The sequence below is a fragment of the Mastigoproctus giganteus genome, chromosome 5, assembly GCF_048544385.1.
Source record: "Mastigoproctus giganteus isolate SK-2022 chromosome 5, ASM4854438v1, whole genome shotgun sequence".
Classification (NCBI taxonomy): domain Eukaryota; kingdom Metazoa; phylum Arthropoda; class Arachnida; order Uropygi; family Thelyphonidae; genus Mastigoproctus; species Mastigoproctus giganteus.
The window spans coordinates 17,476,819-17,503,737 of NC_143579.1; the positions used below are offsets into that span (position 1 = coordinate 17,476,819).

A 26,919-nucleotide genomic window follows, 5' to 3' on the forward strand; every position below is an offset into this window, starting at 1 on the left:
CTTAATAACTCCCTCGTGTGTGAATGTAGGTGCAAAATACTCATTCAGTTTGTTTGCTATCTGAGAAGGATCATCAACAGTCGAACCATCGATATCAAGTGGACCAATCAGATTCATCCCCTTCCTTTTAGAGTTTATATAAGTAAAGAAATCCTTGCTGTTTTTCTTAGCATCTTTAGCCAAAGATTTCTTGTAATCTGCCTTCGCCTGCCTAAACTCCTTTGTGACTTGATTACAGACTGGCTTATATCTGCCATAGACTTCTGTGTCGCCTGATAATTTATATGCATCCCATGCATTTTTCTTCTCTGTCACGAGTCTCATTAGGTCATTTGAAAACAATTTAGGCCTAAACCTTGAACAATATTTCTTAATAGGTGTGAAACGTTTATTAACTTCCACGATTAATTCCTTGAATGCTTTCCACTTAGAATTTGCTGTCGGTAACATCATCAGTTGATCCCACTGTACAGAATTTAAAAACTGTCTGAGACCACTGTACTCACCTTTGCAGAAGCAAAAACCCTTTCCCTTACCCCTGATAGTAATTATATCTTTAAGTAAATCCCACATCAGTACACTGTGATCAGTGCCACCTAGTGGTTCCTTTATCTGCAAATTCTTAATACACGAATGATCACTGCTGATAACCAGATCAAGAGTATTACCCTCTCTGGTTGTCTCTCGAACATGCTGCTGCAGAAAACAATCATCCAATAAATCCACAAAAGTCTTAGTAGTGTGCGAGTGACCAATCCACAAGTTCCAGTGAATATTTGGGAAGTTAAAATCCCCCATTATAAGACATTCTGATTTACTAGCTCACTCTATTTCTCTGTACAATTGTTCATTGTTCTCATTCGAGTCATTAGGCCTATAACACACTCCTACTCTTATTTTTGCTTTCGCAGTGCTTATGTTACACCAAACTGACTCAGCAGTGCACTGTTCATCTATATCAAGTGGATGCACTTCTTCTGATTTTATGTTTTTCTTAAATTGGAATTTGGGAGTACACATTGTACTCTCCCAATTGCAATTCTGCATTCCTCATATCTGTGAGACATCATGTCTCTGATAATCCAACAATATCTGCCTTTGATGTCTTGACCAACACTTCAAATTCATCAAATGTATTTACCATACTTCTAACATTGGTATACATGCAAGTGTATACATGCACCTATTCTTATTCTTAGTTACCCTAACACATCCCATATACCCACTTGTTTCACGATGACTGCCATCAGTCCTTAAATGCCGCAGCTTATTCTAATAGAAGTAGTGCAAGAATGACCTTCACCTCTGCCTACAGCTATTCTTAACCTTTCAATCTGTGAATCCCTCTAAGCTAGCATTTTTCGGACCCACCTAACACTGCCTCGATAGCATCAGCAAATATTCTTGCACCCTTTCTATTTAAGTGAACCCCATCCCTGTAGAAGCAGTCTCTCCTGTCAACAAGCACAGATCGTGCTGAAAAAAATTCTACCCCTTGAGCCTTGCACATTCCCTCCACGGCTGAATTGATTGACAAGGCTCTAATCATGTACTCCCTCCTATCGTGTCTGTGCAGAATTGCAGACACTTTCAAATTTAACCCTAACTCACGACATTTTTGTAACATTAACCTGTACTTGTTAAATAAATCTGCAGATCTCCTAATCTTAATGTCATTGGTGCCAACGTGTACAACAATATCACCCTTTGTGCCCTTAAAAGATGATATGTGCTTTACAACAACATCAAGTTTTTCCACTGGCTGACATACCTGGTCCTATTCCGTCTATCCTTTTTACACAATATATTCCCCACCTCCCTGACAATAGAGTCACCAACAATAACTCCTGTGGGACCAGTGCATCCTGCCTTGTAGATTGCCACTGTGTTGCATGATGCCCAGGAGTGAGCTCTGGCATTGAGTTGGGCAGCCGAGAGCTTGACGGACCGCTCATATTAATTTCTTCGAGGCCATCTACCCTACACCTCAAGCTCTCATAGACGCCCATTAGAACGCTGAGTTGACGCCTAATTTCTAGACACTCTCTGCACCTGGCACACACACAAAGACATCCTCTTTGGCTAGATCATGTTCTGTTCCCTAGAGTTCGGCAAACATTTCACAAGTTGCACATTTTTTTAGGCTGTGATGCATTGGAGAATCGCCCCCCCTCAGTTCTCCACCGAGTCACAGCACTCCTGTCACTTTGTGTCCGTTGCTTTGCTGCTCTAGTCAGGAACATGATATTTTACATTAATAAGATCAATAAATTTAATTAATAATTGTCAGTACTACACTATCTAATAGAATCCTAAATGCAGTGATGCGTATTATGCTATATAATTTTACATTACAGCTACCTAGTTACCACAATTAAAAATTTGAATTCCCTACCACTCTATACAAAAATAATGGTTTATTTTTGCAAGATTCGAACGAAACAACGGTTTTACGTATATCAAGTAGTAATCTACAAAAACTCTTATCTAAAATAAAAATAACCAGCGTAACTAGAACTATAAGACTACGTATAAAGTACAATATAAAATAACAATTAGGTAAATAAAATGGCAAACACATCGGTTTTTCGGAGCCTGTCATTTACAGCTGTAATTTTTAAGGAGAGTCAGCGCCCTCTCTTATTGCTACCCATATGCAGTACTTTGCATTTCTCAATGATAAACTTCAGCTGCCACTTCTCAGCCCATTTGCCCAACTTATCTAGATCCAGTTGGAGTAGCATACTGTCTTTACTATCATTAACAACCCTGCCAACCTTTGTATGATGTACAAACTTGGACATTAAACCTGATATACCTTCATCAATATTATTGATAAATATACAAAACAACAATGGGCTCAACTCTAAACCCCGGGGAACTCCACTAATAACATTTTTCCACAAAGAGCAGTGTCCATTGATTACCACTCTCTCTCTTCTCCCACTCAACCATCCCTTTATCCATTGTAGCAACGTGCCCTTAATGCCATATCTCTCCAATTTGTACAACAGTCTACTATGTGCAACAGTATCAAAAGCTTTCCTGAAATCCAAGTATATGATAACAAAATTATTTTTTCATTCAGTTCCTTTGTGACCACACCATAGTATCCAATCAAATTAGTCAGACAGGGGCTCCCTTCAACAAACCCATGCTGTGTCTTAACTGTTACTGCAGTCTTGTCTAGATGATTCTGCAATGCTTCTTTAATCAGGGATTCCATTATTTATCCCCCAAACAGAAGATAAATTAACAGGTCTATAGTTACTTGTGTCACCTTTTGAATCCCCTTTGTGAATTAGGGATATATTTGAACTCCTCCAATCCATGGGGACCTCCCCTGAGTCCAAGGAAGCTCTCATAATTATGACTAATTGTTTGCTTACTTCCTTTGCTGCCTCCTTTAATATAACTGGATAGATCCCATCCACCCCAGGTGCCTTTTTTATATTTAACTTCAACAATTTGGCACCCACACCACATGGAGGAACGCCGCCCCTCTATGTTACCAGGCAGTACTAGGTGGTAGATGACTCTCATCAACTGGTGAAATACCACCACTTTGCTTATTGGAGGCTTGAAGTGGTGGAACCCATGTTTAGTCTCTAGAGCTAAGTTCCGGTCAACCCTTCCCTATCTCTTCCATCATGCAGTATGACTGATGACTGTTGAGGTATTGATGAACGTAGTGGCGATATCCAATATTCCTTACATTTTGAGGGTACAGCTCTAAAACGGTGTTCGCAGGCCAGCCGCTGGTTAGTACACCGGACCGAACCTATTGGTAACTCTCTAGGAGGCTTCCAGATGAGCTAGTGTATAATCTTGCTACCTCTACTCTGCCAGATAGTGACTGGAGGGAGTCCGAGTAGTGTGTATGCGGGGAGCATTGTCGAGGCCACGTTATGTCAAGGATCTGGGTATATTCTTACCACATGTACGCCATATTCAAAAATTTCATTACTTCATACAGCATGTCCCACCCACTTTTTCTTACTATTGAATACACCATGAATTGTGAAACTAATAGAGCAAGCTTATCTGCGAAAAGATCTAAACCTCCCAAGGACTTCCTAATTCATTTCACAAATATACGTGGTCTCAATTCTAATCCATTTCCACTTGCAGTCTGCCAAATCCCATGTACTTTTTCTGACAGAATCTCAGTTATCGGTTGATTCAACTACTGCTCATCTCAGATGCCCAAATTATTCGCTGTATGATTCCTTTCGCCTCAAAGGTGGTACTTGTGCATATGTCCATTCTGATATTCCCTGTCAGAGATTGGAAATTTGGAATCTCCTCTCTTTGATCTTCTCTGGCTTAAAATCTCTCTACCTCATTGTGTCAAATTCATCTGTTGTCTCTACCGTTCTCCCAACTCCACTAATCACTTGGAGCTCTTTGACTTCCTCTCTTTGCAACTTGACTTTCTCCAGTCCAACTTTCCTAACAGTGAGGTAATTTTCCTTGGTGATTTTAATGTTCACAACTCCAGTTGGCTTTCGTTTTCTACTCACACCGACCCAGCAGGTCGAGATGCTGAGGCTTTTGCAATTACTAATGACCTAGCACAGATTGTTCATTTACCTATGAGAATACCGGACAATCCTAATCATACAGCCAATACGCTTGATCTTTTTCTCACAAACAACCCTTCTAAGTACACGGTCGAAGTGAGAGGTCCTTTAGGCACTTCAGATCACAACTTGGTGATTGTCTCTTCTCCAATGGAACCTTTATCTCATGACTATTCCCAACCTCGTGTTGTTTGGCATTACAAGAATGCAAAATGGGATGACCTGCGAGACTTCTTTTCTTCTTTTCCTTGGTCGGATTACTGTTTCAAAACTTCTGATGTCAACGTTTGCTCAGATCGTGTCAGTGAAATTATTTCTGCAGGAATGGAATCCTTTATCCCACACTCCACTTTAAAATCTCGTCCTTTATCTAAACCTTGGTTTTCCAATAAATGTGCTAAGGCTGTTCAAGAGAAGAATGTTGCACATCGTAACTGGCTCGTTTCCAATTCTTCAGTTTCATTTTCTGCCTACACCAAAGCTCGCAACAATTGTAAAGCAGTTATTAATCAGTCCAAACTAGAGTTTGAACAGGCTAAGAGTAGAAAACTTGCTTCTTGCCCTAATGGTAGCCGAGCATTCTGGTCTCTTGCCAAAGCTATTGGCCGCAACTTTTGCCCATCTCTGCTCCCACCTCTGTCCAAACCAGATGCTTCTGTTGTCACTTCAGCCAAGGATAAAGCTGACCAGCTAGCATCCCAGTTTTCTACCAGCTCATGGATTAATGATCTTGGTAAAACACCTCCCACCATTCCCAACACACTCCATTCAATGCCTCCTGTGGTCTTCCGTCAAAAGGATATCAGAAGGATTTTGATGAATCTTAATACTAAGAAAGCTCCAGGTCGTGATGGTATTTCTCCACTTGTTCTCAAAACCTGTGCTCCCGAACTTACTGCTATTCTTTGCCACCTTTTTTCACTTTCTTATTCCAAAGGTGTTTTTCCTTCTGCTTGGAAATTTGCTCATATCGAGCCAGTTCCTAAAAAGGGTGACAAATCCCTCCCATCCAATTATCGTCCCATTGCAATTACTTCTACTCTTTCTAAAGTAATGAAGAAATCAATTAACCGCCAAATTTTAAACTACCTAGAAACCTTCCGTCTGATCAACGATCGCCAGTATGGATTCCGTCAGTGTCAATCCACTGGTGATATTCTGGCTTACGTTACCCATTTATGGACTAATTCAATGGAAAGGTTCGGTGAAACACAAGTAGTTGCTCTTGACATTTCAAAGGCTTTTGATCGTGTTTGGCATAAAGTTCTTCTAAACAAGCTTCCATCTTATGGTTTGCCAACTGTTTTTAGTAATTGGTTATCCAGTTTTCTCTCTGATTGCTCACTGAGGATGATGGTAGATGGCTCTCTGTCTTCTAACTGCTCCACTAATGCCGGTGTCCCCCAATGTTGTTCTTTCCCCCACTCTTTTCCTCTTGTATATTAATGGTCTTCTTCCATTGACTGGAAATCCTATCCATAGTTTTGCCGATGATAGCACATTGCATTCATGTTTCCATTTTGAGAAACCTTGTCCTGCTCAATTAACTTCAACTTCTCGAAAATCTGCTACCAGTTCCTTAAATGCCGATCTTCAGGTAATTCTCCAGTGGGGCAAAGACAACTTAGTTGATTTCAATCCTTCTAAAACTCAGTCTTGTCTTATATCTCGCAAAAAGGATTCTTCTGCTCCTATGCTTATGTTTAGCGATACTCCGATTTCTAGGCAAAATGATATATCTTTTTTGGGGATTACCTGGACTTTTAATCTCTCTTGGCACAAGCACATTACAAATATTGCTTCCTCTGCATCTAAAAATCTTGGTTTTCTCTTTCGCTCTCGGCGTTACTTTTCTTCCAAAGAGCTGCTCACTCTGTGTATATCGCAAATCTGCCCTGCCATGGAATATTGTTCGCACATCTGGGGTGGTGCCCCCAAAACCTCTCTCAGGCTTCTTGATTCCATTCAGAAGAGGGCAGTTAGGTTAATTAATAATTCATCTCTACCAGATTCTCTCCACTCGCTTTCTCATAGATGCACTGTTTCTGCTGCATGCCTCTTCTACAGATACTTCCCTGGGCATTGTTCTTCTGAATTGGCTTCTATAATTCCTGCTCTCTCTTTCAAAACAGTCCGAACACGTGCCGCCACCAGCCAACATCCATTTACTGTCCAACTTCAAACCCGCAGAACCAACTTTTCATCTTCCTCATTTATTCATTCAACTGACATTTTCTGGAACAACCTTCCTTCATACGTATTTCCTGAAAATTACAATCTACAGAAGTTCAAGTCCAATGTCAACGAATATCTTCTTTCGTCTTCTCAACCTCCAACCCAAGCACGGTACTAAGTACTATAGGTTCTAATACCTCTCGTGTTTGAGGTTCACGTAAAAAAAAAAAAAAAAAAATTCTCCTCCACTTTGCTCTCAGTTATTACAAAATCACTTAGCTCCCTGTTTGCTCCCCGGAGTGCCAGAGTTTGATAAACTTCTGGCACTCCCCTCATTGAGTAACTCCTCGTGTGAATGTAGATGCAAAATACTCATTCAGTTTATCAGCTACCTGAGAATGATCATCAATAGTCAACCCATCTATGTTAAGTGGGCCAATCTGATTCATCCCTTTCCTTCTAGAGTTTACATAAGTAAACAACTCTGCTGTTTTTCTTTGCTCCCTTTACCAAAGATTTCTCATAATCTGCCTTTGCCTGTCTAATCTCCTTTGTGACTTGGTTACAGACCAGCTTATATCTATCATTGGTTTCCATGTCACCCATTAATTTATATGTATCTCATGCATTTTTCTTCTCTGCCATATGTCTCATTAGTTTATCTGACATCCATTTAGGCCTAACCCTTGAACAGTATTTTATTTGTTAGTTGGAATGAAAAGCCTAGTAGCCTCCAAAATTAAGTCCCTGAGGCTTCCCATTTAGAATTCAATGTTGGAAACATCATCAGTTGATCCCAGAATTTAAAAATTGTCTGAGGCTCCTGTAGTCACCTTTATGAAAGCAACAGCCCTTCCCTTTAGCCTTGATGATAGTTACATATTTAAGTAATTCTCACATCAGTACATTATGATCACTGTCACCCAGTGGTTCCTTTATCTGCAAATTCTTAATGCATGAATAATCACTGCTGATAATCAGATCAAGAGTATAACTCCCTCTGGTTGCCTCTCGAACATGTTGCTGTAGAAAACAGTCATCCAATAAATCCACAAAAGTCTTGCTAGTGTGCATGTGACCAATCCCCAAGTTCCAGTCGATATCTGAAAAGTTAAAATTCCCCATTATATGATTTACTGGCCCACTCTATTTCTCTGCACAATTGCTCATTATACTCATCAGATTCATTAAGCCTATATCAACCACCTACTTTCATTTTTTCTTTCCCAGTGCTTATGTCACACCAAACAGACTCAACATTGCATTATCCAGCAACATCAATTGGATGCACTTCCTTTGATTTTATGATTCTTAACTAATATCATAACCCCTCCTCCCTTCCTGTCTTGTCTATCCTTTCTGTTCACACATTGTACTCCCCAAATTCCAATTCTGCACTGCTTATGTCTTTGTGATACCATGTCTCTGATATCCCAACAATATCTGCTTTTGATATCTTGACTAGCACTTCAAGCTCATCAAATTTATTAACTATACTCCTAGCATTGGTGTACATGTAAGTATACATGCGCCTGTTTCTACCCTTAGTTATCCTAACACAGCCCATGTATTTATTTGTTCCACTTTGACTCCCAGCAATCCTGGAAATCTCCATTGCCTTGTTCTCCATTCTGCTGCTCCTGCTAATAGAAGCAGTGTAAGAATCACTTTTGCCTCTGCCTGCAGCCACGGTTAAATTTTTAGTCTGTGAATTCTCCCCAATGCTAGCAGTTTTCCGACCCACCTAACACCACCCCGATAGCATCAGCAAATATTCTTGCACCCTTTCTATTTAAGTGAACCCCATCCCTGTAGAAGCAGTCTCTCCTGTTAACAAGCACTGACCATGCTGAAAAAAATCCTATCCCTTGAGCCCTGCACAATCTCTCCAGGGCTGAATTGACTGACAAGGCTCTCATCATATACTCCCTCCTATCGTGTCTGGGCAGAATTGCAGACACTTTCACATTCAACCCTAACTCACGACTTTTTTTCAGCATTGACCTGTACTTGTTGAGTAAATCTGCAGATCTCTTACTCTTAATGTTATTAGTTCTAACGTGTACAACAATATCACCTTTTGTGCCTTTAAAAGATGATATCTGCTCTACAACATCATCAACTTTTGCCCCTGGCAGATATACCCTGGTCCTGGTCCACCTATCCTTCTTGCCTAGTATATTCCCTGTCTCCCTGACAGTAGAGTCACCAACAATAACTAGTTCCTTTGGGACCAGCACATTCTGGCTTGGAGATTGGCTTTGTGTTGCCTGATGACATCAGTGAGCTCTGCCATTGAGCTGGGCAGCTGAGAGCTTGCCCTGCTCAATGGCAATTTACCCTACACCTCAAGCTCTCATAGACGCCCATCAGAATGCTGAGTTGGCACCTAATTTCTTGACACTCTAGACACCTCACACACAAAGGTGCCTCCTTGGATAGATCGTGTCCTGTTTTAGAAAGGTCAGCAAACATTTCACATTTTGCACATTTTTTGAGACTGTGATGCTTTGGAGAATCGCCCACTTCGTTTCTTCCCCAAGTCACAGCACTCTTGCTAGTCTGTGATCTTTGCTTCGCAGCTCTAGTCTGGGTCATGATTTCCATTTATATACAATTTAATTAACAATGAAATTTAATAAGATTAATAATATTTTGGATTAATTGATAATACTATATTAAGCTAACAGATTCCTAATTGAGTGCTTCATATTATGCTATCAGTTTGCTATATATATACATTACTCTATTTCTTATTGACTACAATATGGCGGCTAGTTCAACAACATTGGCTCCAACACCAGGAGTCGTAACTTCCAAAAATTGCTAGTTAAGTTCAAAATATGAAGCTAACGAACATACTAAACCTAAATAATATCTATGTAAAACACAATGTAGTGTGTTAATTAACAAAGAATATGGTAAAAATTAAAAATACTTATCCCTTTACAGCAGCCAAAAATCCACTGACTGTTCTCTTCTGCGACTAGAGTGCAGATGAGCAACAAGGTTAACGAGGGAAACAAAAGGGTACACTTACCAAGAAAGACTTCAGTTCTGCAATTTGCAGAACTGAAGTCTTTCTTGTCTGGAAACTACTTGCAAGGAGATTTTATTGAGGTGTTGAAGGCTTTGAATGGTTTGAGTAAGTTAAATGCTGATGGCATCCTTACTTTCTGCTCAGACAACACACATGACAGAGCATAAATTTAAATAATTTAGGGAAGATAGATGTGCAGAAATTTTCTTTCAGCCAGTGAGTAGTTTGAATAAATTTAGACGAACTAGGCAAATTATTAAAGGGGATGACAGTTGATGTGGGAAGGTTTTTTTTTTTTTTTTTTTTTTGCTGATCCTTGCATCATTTGCTAATACTAATAGTAGCCTCTTCTTCTGTCAACTCCAAGAATATCATTGTATATCACTGAAAAAACCTGCATGAGGTGTCTACACTGCTCCAAGAACATTTCATATTGTGAAAAATTCTCAAATAAATATAAATTGCGTATAATAGAAGCACTGGCCATTAAGAAATATAAATCTGAAAATGTTAATGTTCTAAATTCATGTTTACTCATAGTTATTGCACTGCGTGGAATCTAATGAATATTTATTTTTCATTATCCAGTCAGAGCTAAGCCCTTATATTAGTTATTATATCAGATTATATAATAGTTTACAGCCAAGTCTCAGTTAGTAGTAACATGGTGTAGTAGTATCTGTAAGTTTAATTTCTAGAAAGTAAACAGTTGATATATAAACTTACTTGGCAGTCAGCTGGGTCTTATTAAAAAAAAAACTGTCTGGATTTGGTTGTCAGCAATCATTTAGCTCGTGGCTGAAACCACACTCATTCCTCAATATTAGTTACTAATGCACTAAGAAAATTATATATAGAAAACTAATATCCATTTGAACTTCATTTATGGTTATGGTGCAGTGAACAGTTCTAAGGTTATCTTTTGAGATTTAAATAAAATGTCTTTATTGCTGCTAAGTACAGTACAAGTAGTAGAAACAATAATTCTAATCATGGCGACATGGCCAGGAGTTGCCATTTATTAGTATTAAAGTAATTTTTTAGGATGCCCATTTATTAATATTAAAGTTATTACAGTTTTGAAATGGTGATGGAAATCAGTTTGATTATTGTGTGCACTGGATTAATATTTTAAGATTAAAAGTATATTGGTAATTTTCAGATTGTTTCTCTGGGAGGGGAGGGGAGTAGAAAAAATGTAAACGAATGTGACAATAAGAGGAAGAGAATTTTTTTTTTTTTTTTTTTTTTTAGATCCACTGTTGGGACATCTTTTGATTGAACCTCATCACCATGAGGTTGCAAGCAATGATAGATTGGTGCGTGAAGCTGCCCAGGGACATACTGATGTTGTTGGTGATTTACTTCATAAATATCCAGAGAAGGTATTAATTTTAAATTATTCCCTTCAAAATCTTTTTTAAATAATTAGTATAGTGTTTTTAGAAAGGTATATTGTCTTTTCTGATTTCTATCTTAGTATTCTTTTCACCTACAGTTTCATTATAGCTTGATGTTTTAACTGGGATTTGTATATATACACATGGAAGTAACGCAGTATAAGTATAAAGTATGTTTCTGACGAATGGTGGCACCTGGATCATCAGTTCAACTTCACCGTGTTTCGCTGTGGTGATAGAGGATATGCCTGTACATAGAAAATAGAACTAAACATGAAAGAAACCATTTCAAGTTAAATTAGGGATTCAAATTGAAGGAAATTTTGTTTAGAGTTAATTTTCTTTAAAAATGGGGAAGCATTTAGAGATAGATAACCTGAAATAGTTAACCACTCAACTGTTTGCAAGAAAAGGAATTATACAGAAAATTACACAATCTTAAAAAAATAGTTATCCAAACTGTTTGTGACAAAAGAAATTATACTAAAAATTTACAAAATTATTACAGATGCAAAATATACAAAAATATACAGAATTATACAAATATACAAATAATTATACAAAGAAATTATTACATATTCAGAAAAAAAAGGGGGGGGGGGGGATTAACCATTAAAGTTAATAAATGTCCATGAGATTTCATAACATTCAAGTTGTGATTAGAATCAAATAAGCAATAACAAATTTCACAGTGAAAAGTATGTAGCAAACAGTTGAGATGAATGTTACAGCTTATACAATTGTTCTACCACCGACCAGGCTAGCTGGGTGGGTAAAGTGCCTGCCTGGCAACCCAAAGGTCGCAGGTTCGAATCCCGCCTTGGGCTTGGATCAGAGTAGTGCGAAAACCTTGGGAGGTGCATTATGGCTGCAGAAGCCGATGCGCCAACAACTAACAAAAAGAAAAAATGTTCTACCAGGCTGATAGCAACAAGTATGTTGCTATCGGCCTGGTAGAGTTGAACTCCACCAAGTGAATAACTTATTCACTTGGTGGAGTTCAACTAAACCCAGTACTGGAGGAAAGGGATTTGGGTGTTATGATATGGTCAGACATGAAATTCTCTGAGCATTGTAAACAGGTTGCAAGGAAGGCCCATGGTGTCCTATCGATGATCTATCGAACTTTTGCAAGTAGAGATAGGGACGTGATAATCCCATTATATAAGGCTTTTGTTAGACCACACTTGGAATACTGTGTTCAAGTATGGAGACCGCGCCTAAAGAAAGACATTGAGCTTCTTAAAGGGTGCAACGATGGGTAACTTGCCTGGTGAGATCGGCAAAAGGGCGTCCTTATGAAGAAAGACTTCGAATATGTGGGTTGCATAGTTTGGGAACTAGACACCATAGATGAAATTTGATTGAGGTGTTTAAGGCTCTGAGAGGCATCAGTAAAATGAACGAGGATGAAATTTTCAAGATTATAAATGATGCTAGAACTAGGGGAGATAAATTCAAGTTATGGGGGGAGATGTTTAGATTGGACTGCAGGAAGTTTTATTTTAGCCAGCGAGTTATAAATTACTGGAATAAGTTGCCTACATGGGTGGTAGAGGCTGACAGTTTGGGGAAATTCAAAGGTCATCTGGATAGTACCTTCGGGTGAGGGAAACGCATAGGATGATAGGTTTAATTTCCTTTTCTTTTATTAATTATTAGTTTTTTTTTTGTTTTTTTTATCATTGTTTTATTCAGGGTTTTTTTTTTTTTTTTGGCTGGTGCAGCATAAGCCATAGGCTTTCTTGCACCATGCGACCATTACTAATACTAAGTAAGTTTTTGGATACTTAAAATTAAGAATTTAACAAATTTAGGGTAGAAGCTTGGTGAAGTTCTGAAAGAATTTGGGAATTGTGAATGAACTTAAAAAATAGGTTTATAATTCATACAATAACTCTCATCTTTTAACAAAGTGTGAGAAATTCTGAAAGGACTGAAAGAAAGTAGGAGAGGAAATGAAGGCAGATTCCTGATCTGGAATAACAGGACCAGTATCAGACAGTAACTGTGACCAAAATTGATTGTAAATAGGGCAAAAGAAAAGAACGTGGGTAGAATCCTCGACAGAAACCGCAAAGACAATGTTCGAAACTGGAAAGATGGAAATAGGTAAGCTTAAAGTTTAAGGAACCGTGTCCCGTTAAAAGAAAACATGCTGGGAGAAAACCATTTACGAGTGTTTTTATTAACAAATGTATCTTCTGGAATAAGTAATTTTGTAATTAAACCTTTTTTGGGAATTAGACCAGCAAAGTTGCCAACAGTAATGAAGAATTTTTAAAATTCATTGTTTTTCTTGTTTAGGACTGGAGGACATGTCAATTTGAATTGATGTGCCCTCCATAGGTAAAACGGTAGATTGCATTTTGATTTATGTGAAAAAAAAAAAAAAAAAAAAGGGTAATTATTATGACAAGGTCATAAACAGTTCGATGCAAGAATTAACTTCGGCATTATTAACCTTAACTTTAGTAAACCTTTGTATATGGTTTCATATGAAAGACTATTATGTAAACTGGAGCATATTGCGATAACTGGTAAGATTTTTAGTTGTATCAGAAAAGTGGTTAAAATATATTAGAGATAAGGGCAATCATAAAAGGCCGTTGTTTGGAGTGGGCTAGCATAGCAAGTGGAGTTCTTTAGGGGTTATTGTTGAGTCTCCCTCCTATTTTTAATTTTCCTTACTGATATTGATGAGGGAGTAAAGAAAAAGCTCTTAAAATGTTTTTGATGATTTCAAAATAAGAAAAGTGGTTGATGAGGAACACCAAGTCAATTTTCTTCACAGTGACTTGAATTAGTTGCAGATGTACTCTGAAAAGGGGTAACTAAAATTTAATGCTCTTAAATGTATTTTGCACATGTAGAATAGAAATCTATGAATATGTATAAGCTAGGAGAAGAAGAGTTGAATTGGTTCAGGATGAAAAAGACCTGGGGGTTATGGTGATATCACAAATGTAATTTTCATGTGGTGCGAATGGGTGGCTAAGAAGGCATGTGGTATTCTTTCTCTGAAGTACAGGACTATTGCAATTAGGAAGAAATATTATTTACCTTCTGTTAAGATACATTTTGAATATTGTGTTCAGGTATGAAGATCTCACCAGAAAAGAGACAAGGTTTCTAGAAAGGGTTCAGAGAAGGCGATAAGATTAGTGAGGAGCTGTAATCAATATTCATATGAAAAATGGTTTAGAAGATGCAGACTACAATCTTTTGCAGCCAAGCAGAATATTAAAAGAATTCTGAGTAATCTGATGCTAAGAAGTCTCCAGGTCCAAAAAAAATTTCTCAACTTGTTCATGAAACCTGTGCCCCTGTTTTGTGTCACTTGTTATATTCTCTTATTCCAGTGGTGGTTTTCATTCTGCATGGAAATTTGCTCATAACTATCCAGTTCCCAAAATGGTGACACATTCCTTCCTTTCAGTTATTGTCCCATTGCACTTACATCTACTCTTTCCAAAGTAATGGAGAAATCTATCAACTACTAACTCTTGTTAATTCCAATTCCTCAAGTGCTGATCTCCAAGTATTTCTTCCCACACCTTGAGTTATGCCTCCAAAACCTGCATCTCTCAAGTTCCTGGACTTTATCAAAAGAGGGTAATCAGATTAAGAGAAGATCATTTTGTCTTCTAAACTCTCTACTCTCTCTCTCACACAGATGTTCACTTTTTGCTGCTTGTCTTTTCTATGGATGTTTCCATATGCACTGTTCTTCACTGTTCTTTTGTAATCCCATTGCTCTCTTCCAGAACAGGCTGAAGCTGAACCAGTGCCTGAGCTAATCAACATCCATTCACCGCTCAATTCCAAACTTGTCTTCTTACTCATTTATCCATTCTACTTTTGTTCTTCGGTGCAACCTTCCATTACATGTATTTTCCACAAATTACAATCAGCAGAAATTCAGATCTGATGTCAACAAGTATCTTCTTTCTTCTCATCCTGTAACCCATACATGTTACCAAAGCACTATAACCTTTGGGATTGTCAAAAAATAAAAATAAAAAATCCCCATCAGACATGTGTTCAAGAGAATATAAATTTAAACAAAGAAATATTAATCATAAACTAAATGTAAAATAAATGTACTTTTAACCAAAAAAATAATTAAATAACCTATAAACTGCACATTTTCTTTTGTGGAACTGGAAGCAAAAAGGAGTTAGATAGATATTTAGATGAAATAGATAATAAAAAAATTTAAGAGATGCATGATTACACTAATAAATTCTTTCTTAGGTAGTATAGTATACTAAATTTTGAACTTTGAACTGTCAGCAAATTTTAACTCTGAACTAGCAGCAAATTTTAACATAAAGCCATATTACATATTCTGCTTTTTTTGTTGTAGGTTGTCACATTTGTTTTTGTCATAATGCATATATTAGTTTTAGCTTTAGCTTTAGCAGAGGCATATAATGCAAGAAAGCAAGCTTATACAGCATCACCCAAAATAAACTTCCTAATTTACCCATTCATTTGCTCCAAAAGTTTGTCCAGTTCTTCCTTGAATTTATTTAAGCTATCAACTTCCACAACGATAGATGGAAGTTTGTTCCGGCAATCAACCACATGCTGGGTAAAGGCAAATTTCTGCACATCTATTCTACAACTGTCTTTCCTCAATTTGACTTTATGCCCCCCCTCAGGTGCTTAATCCGAACAAGAGGACAAATCCCATAAGCATTGAGCTTGCTCAAACCATTCAAGGCCTTATACAGTTCAATCAGATCATCTTCCTGCCTAGTCTTCAGACAGTGCAATTTGCAGAACTTAAGCCTTTCTAATAAGAGTAACCCTTTGTTCCCCTTACCAATCTCATTGCCCTTCTCCACTCGTTCCAGCAGCTCTACTTCCTTCTTAAAATGAGGCCTTCAGATCTGTATGCAGCACTCAAGGTGTGGCCTGACCATTGCTGCATTATACAAGGGGATAATCACCTCCTTATCCCTGCTAGCACAATTCCTGTATATCATTGATAAGACCCCATGAGCAGCCTGTCTGCACTACTCAGAAAACTTCATATCTGACTGCACAATTACCCCCGGATCTCTTTCGTTCTCCACTACCCTGAGTGTAGTCCCAACCAGTTGGTAGATTACTCTGGGGGTTACTGCTGCCCACTTGCAGTATTAAAGAATCTGCTGTGATATCTGTATGCCTCCCACTGTAGACAAATGAAATAGCCTGTGCATGCTGCATCACTTGATACAGCAGAACTATTAGAAAAGCCGCAGTGCCTTTGCGTCTTCGTTAAAGGTACAACATGGGAAAGGTATACAATGTCAGTGACCTCATGAGGGGCATGATCATAAGTGGTAATGCATCAGTAGTATAATTACAAGCAGAATTCACCCATATAACAGTGCAGATAGTATCTGGGGCCTTCATTCAGTAGCTACTACGTTACTGTTTTCCATGCTGGAACAAAACCAGAATTGAGAACAAGTCTGAACAGAAGTGTACTCCATAAGTAAGACTGCATATATCTTGCCACATACATAAAAATCAAAACATTTGGTGATTTAAACAATTGCAACTACCTTCAACGCTGAATGGTAGGAACCCGTTTCCACCAGCACAGCATGTAGGGAGTTCAGGACAATGTGGTAGGCCCTGTGAGAGGGAGGGATTAGGGGGCTGCAGTAACTGGGACAACAATTCTTCAAGGGGCCCAGCCAAGACCTTAGTATTACATTTTTAATAATCGATAAAGAAATTCTACAAACTTAAAAAAATAAAAATGATTTTATTTTATTAATATTTTAACTTATTGATTTATTATATATACTGGAATTGATATCATTACCTGTTGTGCTGTAAATAAATTTGTTGTTATTTTACATTGTGTGTATTTTTCTCGGTTATAGCTACATTAACTAGCAACTTTTATCTGGATTTATTAGGTGAATCAGAAAAGTTCTGGAAAAACAGCACTGCAAGTGGCAAGTCACCAAGGCCATTTAGAGATTGTAAGAAAGTTACTTGCTGCTGGATCTACTATGGAAGTACAGGATGATGACGGCGATACTGCCCTTCATTATTCTGCATTTGGGTATCTATTTTTTTTTTTTTTTTAATATATTAGTTGCTTGTTTCCAAGAGGTAGTCAAAGGAAGTCTAGAAATGATTAAGAGCAATTTCTAATTTTTAAAAATTTTTGCCATGTCTTATTATAGAGTTTCAAGGTGTCAACACATACATCTACCGATATCCCCTCCCGCTTCAGTCATCATCCAGGTAAACACAAGCCCCAAGATTTCCAGCACTAGTTGACAAAGGATTAAAATTCATATCCCAAGAAACTGTGGGTGTGGTGGTAAATTAGTAGTTTTTAGTCAGAAATAGTTGACTCTGTGGTATTGCAGATAGGCTTAATGGTTAGGAAGCTAGTACAAACATTGTTAATGTTATTTTGTTACATGTGTATTGTTCAAATTTAGAAGAAAGTGGTGGAACAATACCTATTTAAATATCTGTGGAAAAGGTATGCAGCAAAACTTGAATGTCTCTGTTTCAGAAGATGGAAATCATTTTGTGAAAGGTAGCCATCAATTGACAAAATCACCCTAGATGTGGAAACGTTCTTCTTTGGTAGAATGGATTTTTTGCAATTTAGATTAGAAGAAAAATAATGCCAAGAGTACAATAGAAAGACTAGCAATTTGTATTCTAAGGAAGCTATAAATGTTATATGTTAATACCAAGAAAGGTTAGAGCAAGTAGAGAAAGCTGATCTTTTCTAAAAATCTGTGTATTATTTAAATTAAATATAGGTGGAAAATATTTTTTGTAAGAAGTAATTCTCCCCATTTGGATAATAGTCTGAAAATGGACATTTGGAGTGATGAATATTAAAGAAATTTGGGTTTGGAGGGGATAGAGAGGGAGGAAGAGTGTACTTAGTTGATCTTACTTAAAAATGCACTCAGTTACTTCTGAAATTGTCAAGAGCAATTGCTTGAGTTTTCCAAACTTTTTTTTGTAGAATTTAGCATTAGCATTAGCATTAGTAGAGGCATTTGATGCAAGAAAGCAAGCTTATGCAGCATCAGCCAAAAAAAAAAAAAAAAAAAAACCCCACTTCCACTTCACCCCTCTGTTCGTTCAAAATACCTGTCCAGCTGAGCCTTAAACTTATTTAGGCTATCAACCTCCACCACAAGGGATGGAAGTCTGTTCCACCAACCAACCACCCGCTGGCTAAAGGCAAATTTCCGCACGTCTATCCTACATCTGTCTTTCCTCAATTTGAATTTATGCCCTCTCAGGTGATTTTTCTGAGCTAGAGGAAGAATCCCATCAGCATTGAGCATGCTTAAACCATTCAAGGCTTTATACACCTCTATCAGATCACCTCGCTGGTGCCTAGTCTCCAGACACTGTAATTTGCAAAACTTAAGCCTTTCTTCGTAAGAGCACCCCTTTGTTCCATTCACTAATCTTGTTGCCCTTCTCTGTACTCGTTCCAGCAGCTCTACATCCTTCTTGAAATGAGGCCTCCAGACCTGTATACAGTACTCTAGGTGTGGCCTGACCATCGCCTTATACAATGGAATAATCACCTCCTTATCCCTGCTGGAAAAATTCCTGTATATCATTGACAATACTCCATGAGCTACTCTTGCAGCCCGTCTGCACTGCTCAGAGAACTTCATATCTGCCTGCACAACCACCCCCAAGTCCCTTTCATTCTCTACCACTGTCAGTGTAGTACCACAGAGTTGATACGTTGCTCTGGGGTTGCTGTTTCCCATGTGTAGTACTTTACATTTGTCAATGTTAAACTTCATTTGCCACCTCTCAGCCCATCTGCTCAACCTTTCCAGATCCTGTTGCAGCAGCATAGTGTCAGTAGTGTCCTTGACAACCCTGCCAACCTTTGTATCGTCTGCAAACTTGGACATTAAGCCCGATATACCATCATCAATATCATTTATAAATACAGAAAACAATAATGGACCCAACACTGAGCCCTGAGGGACTCCACTAATAACATCAGTCCACGATGAGCAGTGTCCATTGATTACCACTCTCTGTCTTCTCCCCCTTTATCCATAGCAGCAATTTGCCTCCAATGTCACACTGCTCCAATTTGTGTAGCAGTCTTCCATGTGCAACAGTATCAAAAGCCTTTCTAAGATCCAAGTATATAATATCAAAGTTATTCCCTGCATCCAGTTCTTTTGTGACTGCATCATAGTATCCAATCAAGTTGGTCAGGCAAGACTTCCCCTTAACAAAACCATGCTGTGTCTGAGCTATAACTGAAGTCTTGTCTAAATGATCCTGCAGTGCTTCTTTAACCAGTGCCTCCATTAATTTTCCTGGAACAGAAGTTAAGCTCACAGGTCTATAATTACTTGTGTCAGCCTTTGATCCTCCTTTGTGATTTGGGGTCACATTTGCACATTTCCAGTCTATGGGTACCGCCCCTGAGTCCAAGGAAGCTCTCATAATTATGGCTAAGGGTTTGCTTACTTCCTTTGCTGCCTCCTTTAATATAACTGGATAGATCCCATCCACCCCGGGTGCCTTTCTTGTGTTTATCTTCAGCAGTTTCTCCTCCACTTTACTCCCAGTTATTTCAAGATTCTGTAGCTTACTGCTAGAGTTGAATACACCTCTGGCATTCCCCTCGCTGAATAACTCCTCATGTGTGAATGTCGATGCAAAATATTCATTTATTTTGTTAGCTACCTGAGCAGGATCATCAACACTTGACCCATCAATATCAAGTGGACCAATCTGATTCATCCCCTTCCTTCTAGAGTTTACATAAGTAAAGAACTCTTTGCTTTTTTCTTTGCATCCCTTGCCAAGGATTTCTCGTAATCTGCCTTCGCCTGCCTAACCTCCTTTGTAACTTGGTTGCATATCAACTTGTATCTATCATAGGCTTCTGTGTCATGTGTTAATTTGTATGTATCCCATGCATTTTTCTTCTCTGCCATATGCCTCATTAGTTCATCTGACATCCATTTTGGCCTAAACCTTGAACAATATTTCTTAGTTGGTATGTAAAGCCTAGTAGCTTCCAAGATAAGTTCTTTGAATGCTTCCCATTTTGAATTTGCTGTTGGTAACATCATCAGTTGGTCCCACTGTATAGAATTTAAATACTGTCTCAGTCCATCGTAGTCGCCTTTACGGAAGCAATAACCCTTCCCTTTACCCCTAATGGTAGTTACCTCTTTGAGTAAATCCCACTTCAGCACACTGTGATCACTGCCCCCCTAGTGGTTCATTTATCTGCAGATTCTTAATGCATGAAGAATCACTGCTGATAATCAAATCAAGAGTATTACTCCCTCTAGTTGCCTCCCGAACATGCTGATGTAGAAAACAATCATCCAATAAATCCACAAAAGCCCTGCTAGTGTGTGAGTAACCAGCCCCCAAATTCCAGTCAATATCTGGGAAATTAAAATCTCCCATTATAAGACACTCTGATTTACTGGCCCACTCTATTTCCCTGTACAGTTCCTTATTATACCTTTGTATATGGTTTCATATGAAAGACTTTCCAAACTTTTTTTTGTAGAATTTCATGTGTTTACTTGTACCGCAATGGCTCCCAGCAGTCTCTGAAATACCATGTTAGCACACTCCTACTCTCAATTTTGATCTCCCAATGTTTATGTCACACCAAACTGACTCCACACTGCACTGTCCAGCGATGTCGACTGGCTTCACTTCCTTGGTTTGTATGTGTTTCTTAACTAATAGCATAACCCCTCCCCCCTTCCTATCCTGTCTATCCTTTCTCTGGACGTTGTACTCCCCAAATTGCAGTTCTGCATCCCTTATATCTGTGTGACACCACGTCTCTGATATCCCAACAATATCTGCCTTCGATGTTTTGAGCAATACCTCAAATTCATCAAATTTATTTACTAAACTCCTAGCATTGGTGTACACGCAAGTATACCTGCACCTGTTTCTATTCTTAGCTACCCTAACACAACCCATGTGTTTACTTGTACCGCAATGGCTCCCAGCAGTCTCTGAAATACCATGCATCTTGTTTTTCAGGCTTCTGCTCAATTTGAATTGAATCTGTTGCAGGACAGAATTTAGAAATGAACTTTGATCATTGTTGTATGGGTCCTGTCTGGCAGGGATATGGACACGAATTCATTCTTAACCAATGAGAACTTCTGAATGTTTTTCCCTGAATTCTTCTGTAAACTTGAGTTTTTCATCCACCAAATTGACCACATGCCACACACACACAATTTATAGGCATATTATATATGCCACAATATAGCTTGAGTTGCTGATGTACTAAAACCCTACAACCAACCAACCAACCATGGAAACCTATAGTGCGTACAAACTAATCTGCAATCAGGTCACTAGTGGGATTGGTCCCGGGTGCCAAGCGATCTTCCCTGTGACTTCTACTCCAATTATATTAGAGAGATAAGTTTTTCCCTTTGAGTTCACACATTTTTCTTTCTTAAAGCATAAGGAAGAAGTTTCAGAAATGAAAGTAACCTTTCGTAATTTTTCTGTGTACTTACCTTCTATTTTACTCGCTTCGTCACTTGGTGGCACTACTCCTGCCTCCCTGTGGTGGGACTGAACCTGGGTGAAAAGACACCACCCAGGACTAAAAGGAGTTTAAAATGGATCAAAAAACTAACAACATAAGATTAGAGAAAGTTAACTCCAATAAATCTGATGATTTACAACCGAACATGCCTCGGGCTAAGAGAATGAAAATCAACGGCTCTCAGCCTACTGTTCCTTTCTTTTTGGTGATACATTCGTTATCAACACAACCCGTTGGGAAATTATCCTCATTCTTAGTCCAGAAGACTATAGAGTCCATGGCTGGATCACCAAAAATGATAAAACGATTACAATCAAGTGATCTCTTAGTAGAAACCTCACTAAGTCATCAATCTGAGAAATTGCTAAAAACAAAAACTTTTGCAGAACTGCCAGTTGAAATTACCCCACATAATTCCCTGAACATGTCAAAAGGTTTATTACTGAATGGGACCTTTTGACTGTTTCGGAGGAAGAGTTACTGCGTGAGTTAACAGAACAACAAGTGGTACATGTTAGGAGGATAATGATGAAGAAAGATGGCATTCTCACTCCAACCTGATCATTTAAATTGCAAAATCCAACCATATATACCAAATCCAATAAGGTGTTCCAACTGTCAACGATACGGACATTCTCAAGCAAGTTGCAGTGATCCAATCTGTCCGCTCTACGGATCGAAAGAACACAATCAAGCAAACTGCACCTCATCCACACCACTCTGTCCAAACTGTCACGGAAATCACCCTGCTTTTTCAAAGACATGCCAAATGTGGATATTGGGAAAACAAATACAAAAATACAAAGTAGAAAATAAAGTGTCTTATCCAAAAGCAAGACCTTCACGTTCCTATGCTTCAGCAGTGAAACGACAGCAAGCTATAGCCACTCAAATGGAGGTGGTAATACCTATAAATCAAATTATAGACTGGAGTAAAATTAATGACAAAAACAGCTTCACAAGAAACATCCAGTGCTAAAGAGCAGGATACTTCCATGCCTGGAAAGCAGAAATCAGAAGTAACATCCTCAAAAACAAAGCAAACAGCATCTAGTAAACCGTGTGAACAGAAACAAACAAATATAGACAAAATGGATACTGATGAACAGAGAGAGAGAACGTACTAGAACTACACCCTGCAGAAGATATTGATACACCTTGTCCTAATTTTCCGAAGAAAGACATACCCAAATATGATAAACGAAAAAACTCAAAAGCGCAGTCAGATTCAACAAATAGTTTTGAGACCTAAATAATGCAGTATATTATTATGCAATGGAACTGTCGTGGTTTACAGGGAAAATTGGATGAAATAAAAGATATTATTCAGCAGTATAAACCAGTCTACATTTGCCTTCAGGAGACCCATCTAACCCTCATTCTTCACCCACATTTCAAAACTATACACTTTTCTGTAGAGACAGAAATGATAACAGAACTGCCAAAGGAGGAGTGGCAGTTTTGGTGAACACTAATATACCAGCTAAGCAAACAACATTAAAAACCAACCTAGAAGCAGTAGCAGTGAAAATAGCCATCGGAATTTCTATCACAATCTCATCCCTTTATCTTCCACCAAATATTCCTCTCTCCAGATCAGAATTAAATGATCTTACTATGCAGCTTCAACCTCCCTATTGCCTTATGGGAGATATGAATGCCCATCATCATCTGTGGGGATCTTCTCACACGGACAGTAGAGGTAACTTAATCGAAACTTTCCTAGATGATCAACAACTGAATTTACTGAATACCGGATCTCACACTTATATCAGTTTGGCTAAAGGTATCACTTCTGCAATAGACTTAACGATATGTTCTCCATCAATTTATCCAAGTATAGAATGGTTCGTATTAATGATCCTTACAACAATGATCATTTTCTGATAGTATGTTCCATATAGACACAGTCGACTCTTACAGAAGAAACTAGAACAGCATGGAATTTTAAAAAAGCTAATTGGAGTAAATATATATAATTAATCAAGCTGGATAAGCAATTAATAGAAACCCTGCCAATAGATGATGCTGTCATATATATCAATGATCAACTGCCAGAAGCTTCAAAAGCTACAATACCTCAAATAAGTAAGGCAAGACAGGCACGGCATAACTTTTGGTGTAATGAAGAATGTGCAACAGCAAAAACAAAAAATCGTGCATGGAATAGATTCCGGAAATACCCAACTACCCTCAATTTGATTGCATATAAGAAAGCCAATGCTGAAGCGAGGAGAATTCAGAAAAAGGCAAAGAAAAATTCTTGGATCATGTTTGCTTCTGGATATCCTACTAGCTCTATATAATAGAATTTTTCTGAACAACCTGTATCCATCCATATGGTGGCATGCAATTGTCCTTGCATTTCCCAAACCAGGAAAAGATCCTTCCTATACATATAATTATCACCCTATTTCACTGACCAGCTGCTTAGGGGAAATCCTTGAACGAATGGTGCACAATAGACTTACATGGTTGCTGGAAAAAGAGAATGTTTTATCACCCCACCAATTTGGATTTAGGAAAAATAGATCAACACTTAATCTGCAAGTCAAAGTTGAAACAAATATTAGAAACTCATTTATAAGAAAGCAGCATATGATGATGGTAAATCTAGATCTTGAAAAAGCTTTTGACACAACATGGAGATTCGGAATCATACGAGATCTGTTTCAGTTAGAATACAGAGGATAACCTCCACAATTTATAGAAAAATTCCTTACTGACAGAACATTTCAGGTACTGTATAAAGACTGTTTATATACAACAGGAAGGGTCTCCCAGGGCTCAGTATTAAGTGCAACCCTGTTTGTGCTGTGGGTGAACAATATCACAAAGGTTATATCACCTTCACTGGAAATATGTGTGTATGCAGATTATCTTTCCATTTCATTTCAATCACAAAGCATGAACACCTCAAATGGCTGGGAAACAGTAATCCCAAAATAACTTATTCACTTGGTGGAGTTCAACTAAACCCAGTACTGGATGAAAGGGACTTGGGTGTTACGATACGGTCAGACATGAAATTCTCTGAGCATTGTAAACAGGTTGCAAGGAAGGCCCATGGTGTTCTATCGATGATCTATCGTACTTTTGCAAGTAGAGATAGGGGCGTGATAATCCCATTATATAAGGCTTTTAAAAGGGCGTCCTTATGAAGAAAGACTTCGAATATGTGGGTTGCAGAGTTTGGAAACTAGACACCTTAGAGGAGATTTGATTGAGGTGTTTAAAGCCCTGAGAGGCATCAGTAAAATGAATGAGGACGAAATTTTCAAGATTATAAATGATGCTAGAACTAGGGGACATAAAATCAAGTTACGGGGGGAAATGTTTAGATTGGACTGCAGGAAGTTTTATTTTAGCCAGCGAGTTATAAACTACTGGAATAAGTTGGCTTCGTGGGTGGTAGAGGCCGACGGTTTGGGGAAATTCAAAGGTCATGTGGATAGTACTTTCAGGTGAGGGAAGCGCATAGGATGATAGGTTTAATTTCCTTTTTTTTTATTAATTATTATTATTAATTTTTTTTTTTTTTTTTTTTTTGGCTGGTGCAGCATAAGCCATAGGCTTTCTTGCACCATGCAGCCATTACTAATACTAATACTAATATACTAAGACTTCGAACTAGTTGCCTCTCAAAACTTAACATCCTGCGTACAGTATCTTCAATGGCCTGGGGATTCGACAGGTACACATTACTACAATTATATGAAACTTTGATTAGATCTCGTTTGGATTATGGAGCTCCTGTATATGCTTCAGCAAGAAGGAGCATGTTACATCGCCTAGATACCATTCACCATGATGCTCTCCGTATAGCTCTAGGAGCACTTAGAACTTCACCAATTTACAGCCTGTATGCAGATGCATCGGAATCCCTGCTGCGCCTTTGACGAGATTATTTACTGTGTATGTATGTGGCAAAAATATACAGTCAGCCATCACATCCAAATTGGCCCATTATTCACGATCCACTATGGACGAGTAATTATGCTTGCAAGCCAAATGAAAATAAACCAGTAGGACTGCGTCTTAGACACTTAGCTCGAGTTTGGGAAATACATTTCCAGCGCATTCCTGCAGTAGATATAAACTCAGAACCTCCTTGGATCCCGACTGTGCCTTTGTCCATATCATATCTTACAAACAGGAATAAAAAAGAGATCTCTCCAATCATTATACAGAAGCTCCACACACTGCATAGTTTTGAAAATAGAAACAATCATCAGATTTACACGGATGGATCAAAATTGAACAACTCAGTAGGTGATGCAGTAATTTTACCGGAATATACTATATCTGTTTCCTTGCCTCATGTTTGCAGTATTTTAACAGCAGAATTATATGCTATTAAACTAGCACTGGGTGATATTACCGAGCACCAACTTCTACCTGCTCTAATCTATACTGACTCCTGTAGTACAGTACCAGCTCTACAGAATATCAAATATTCCTCAAATTCCTTGATTCAGCATCTTAAAAAACAACTCAGAGTTTTGCATAAAGCAAGAAAACAAGTGTCTATCTGTTGGATTCCCAGCCATGTTGGAATTCCAAGAAATAATCATGCAGACCAAGCCGCAAAAAATCTAGATCTTAATATACAAGGTAACTTTCAGTTCGTACCATTTACAGATTATAGGGATGTATTTCGTATCAAATATACTTCCATTTGGAAACAACTTTGGAGGGACCAACCATGCAATAAACTCCCCAAAATTAAAAACAATCTATGTTCATGGCGTTCTAGCTCACGTACAAATAGACAGTAGGAAGTTATATTGACAAGACTGCACATTGGGCATACCTTCCTCACTCACAAACATTACTTCTAAGAGAAGATCCCCCCACTCTGCTCTGTCTGTCAGATACAACTTACAGTGAGGCACATCCTGATTGATTGTCCATCCTATTCAGCCGTTTGAACCACAACCTTCCAATCATTAGCAAACTTGCAAGCTCCTCTAACCCTCTTTCATATACTTGGGGACAAAGCAAATTTAAGTGAGCTCTTTATACAAAGGGTACTAGGAAAGTTTTGCAATATGACGCAACAATGAATCACAGGAAGCTGCTTGTTGCTGCATGTTGAGACATGTTCATACGTGCATAGTAGCCGCTGCGCCAAGTCGATGGGCT

At 38.3% G+C, this 26,919-nt stretch overlaps 1 protein-coding gene across 1 annotated transcript in view; it reads left to right on the forward strand.

The window, feature by feature from the left end:
- Positions 1-26,919, forward strand: part of mib2 (E3 ubiquitin-protein ligase mind bomb 2) — a 388,603-nt gene that overhangs the window by 238,689 nt on the left and 122,995 nt on the right. Inside the window, exons 12-13 of the mRNA XM_090373924.1 lie at positions 11,053-11,183; positions 17,123-17,271. Coding sequence (XP_090230050.1) covers positions 11,053-11,183; positions 17,123-17,271 — 280 coding nt within the window. The remainder of the gene's footprint in view (positions 1-11,052; positions 11,184-17,122; positions 17,272-26,919) is intronic.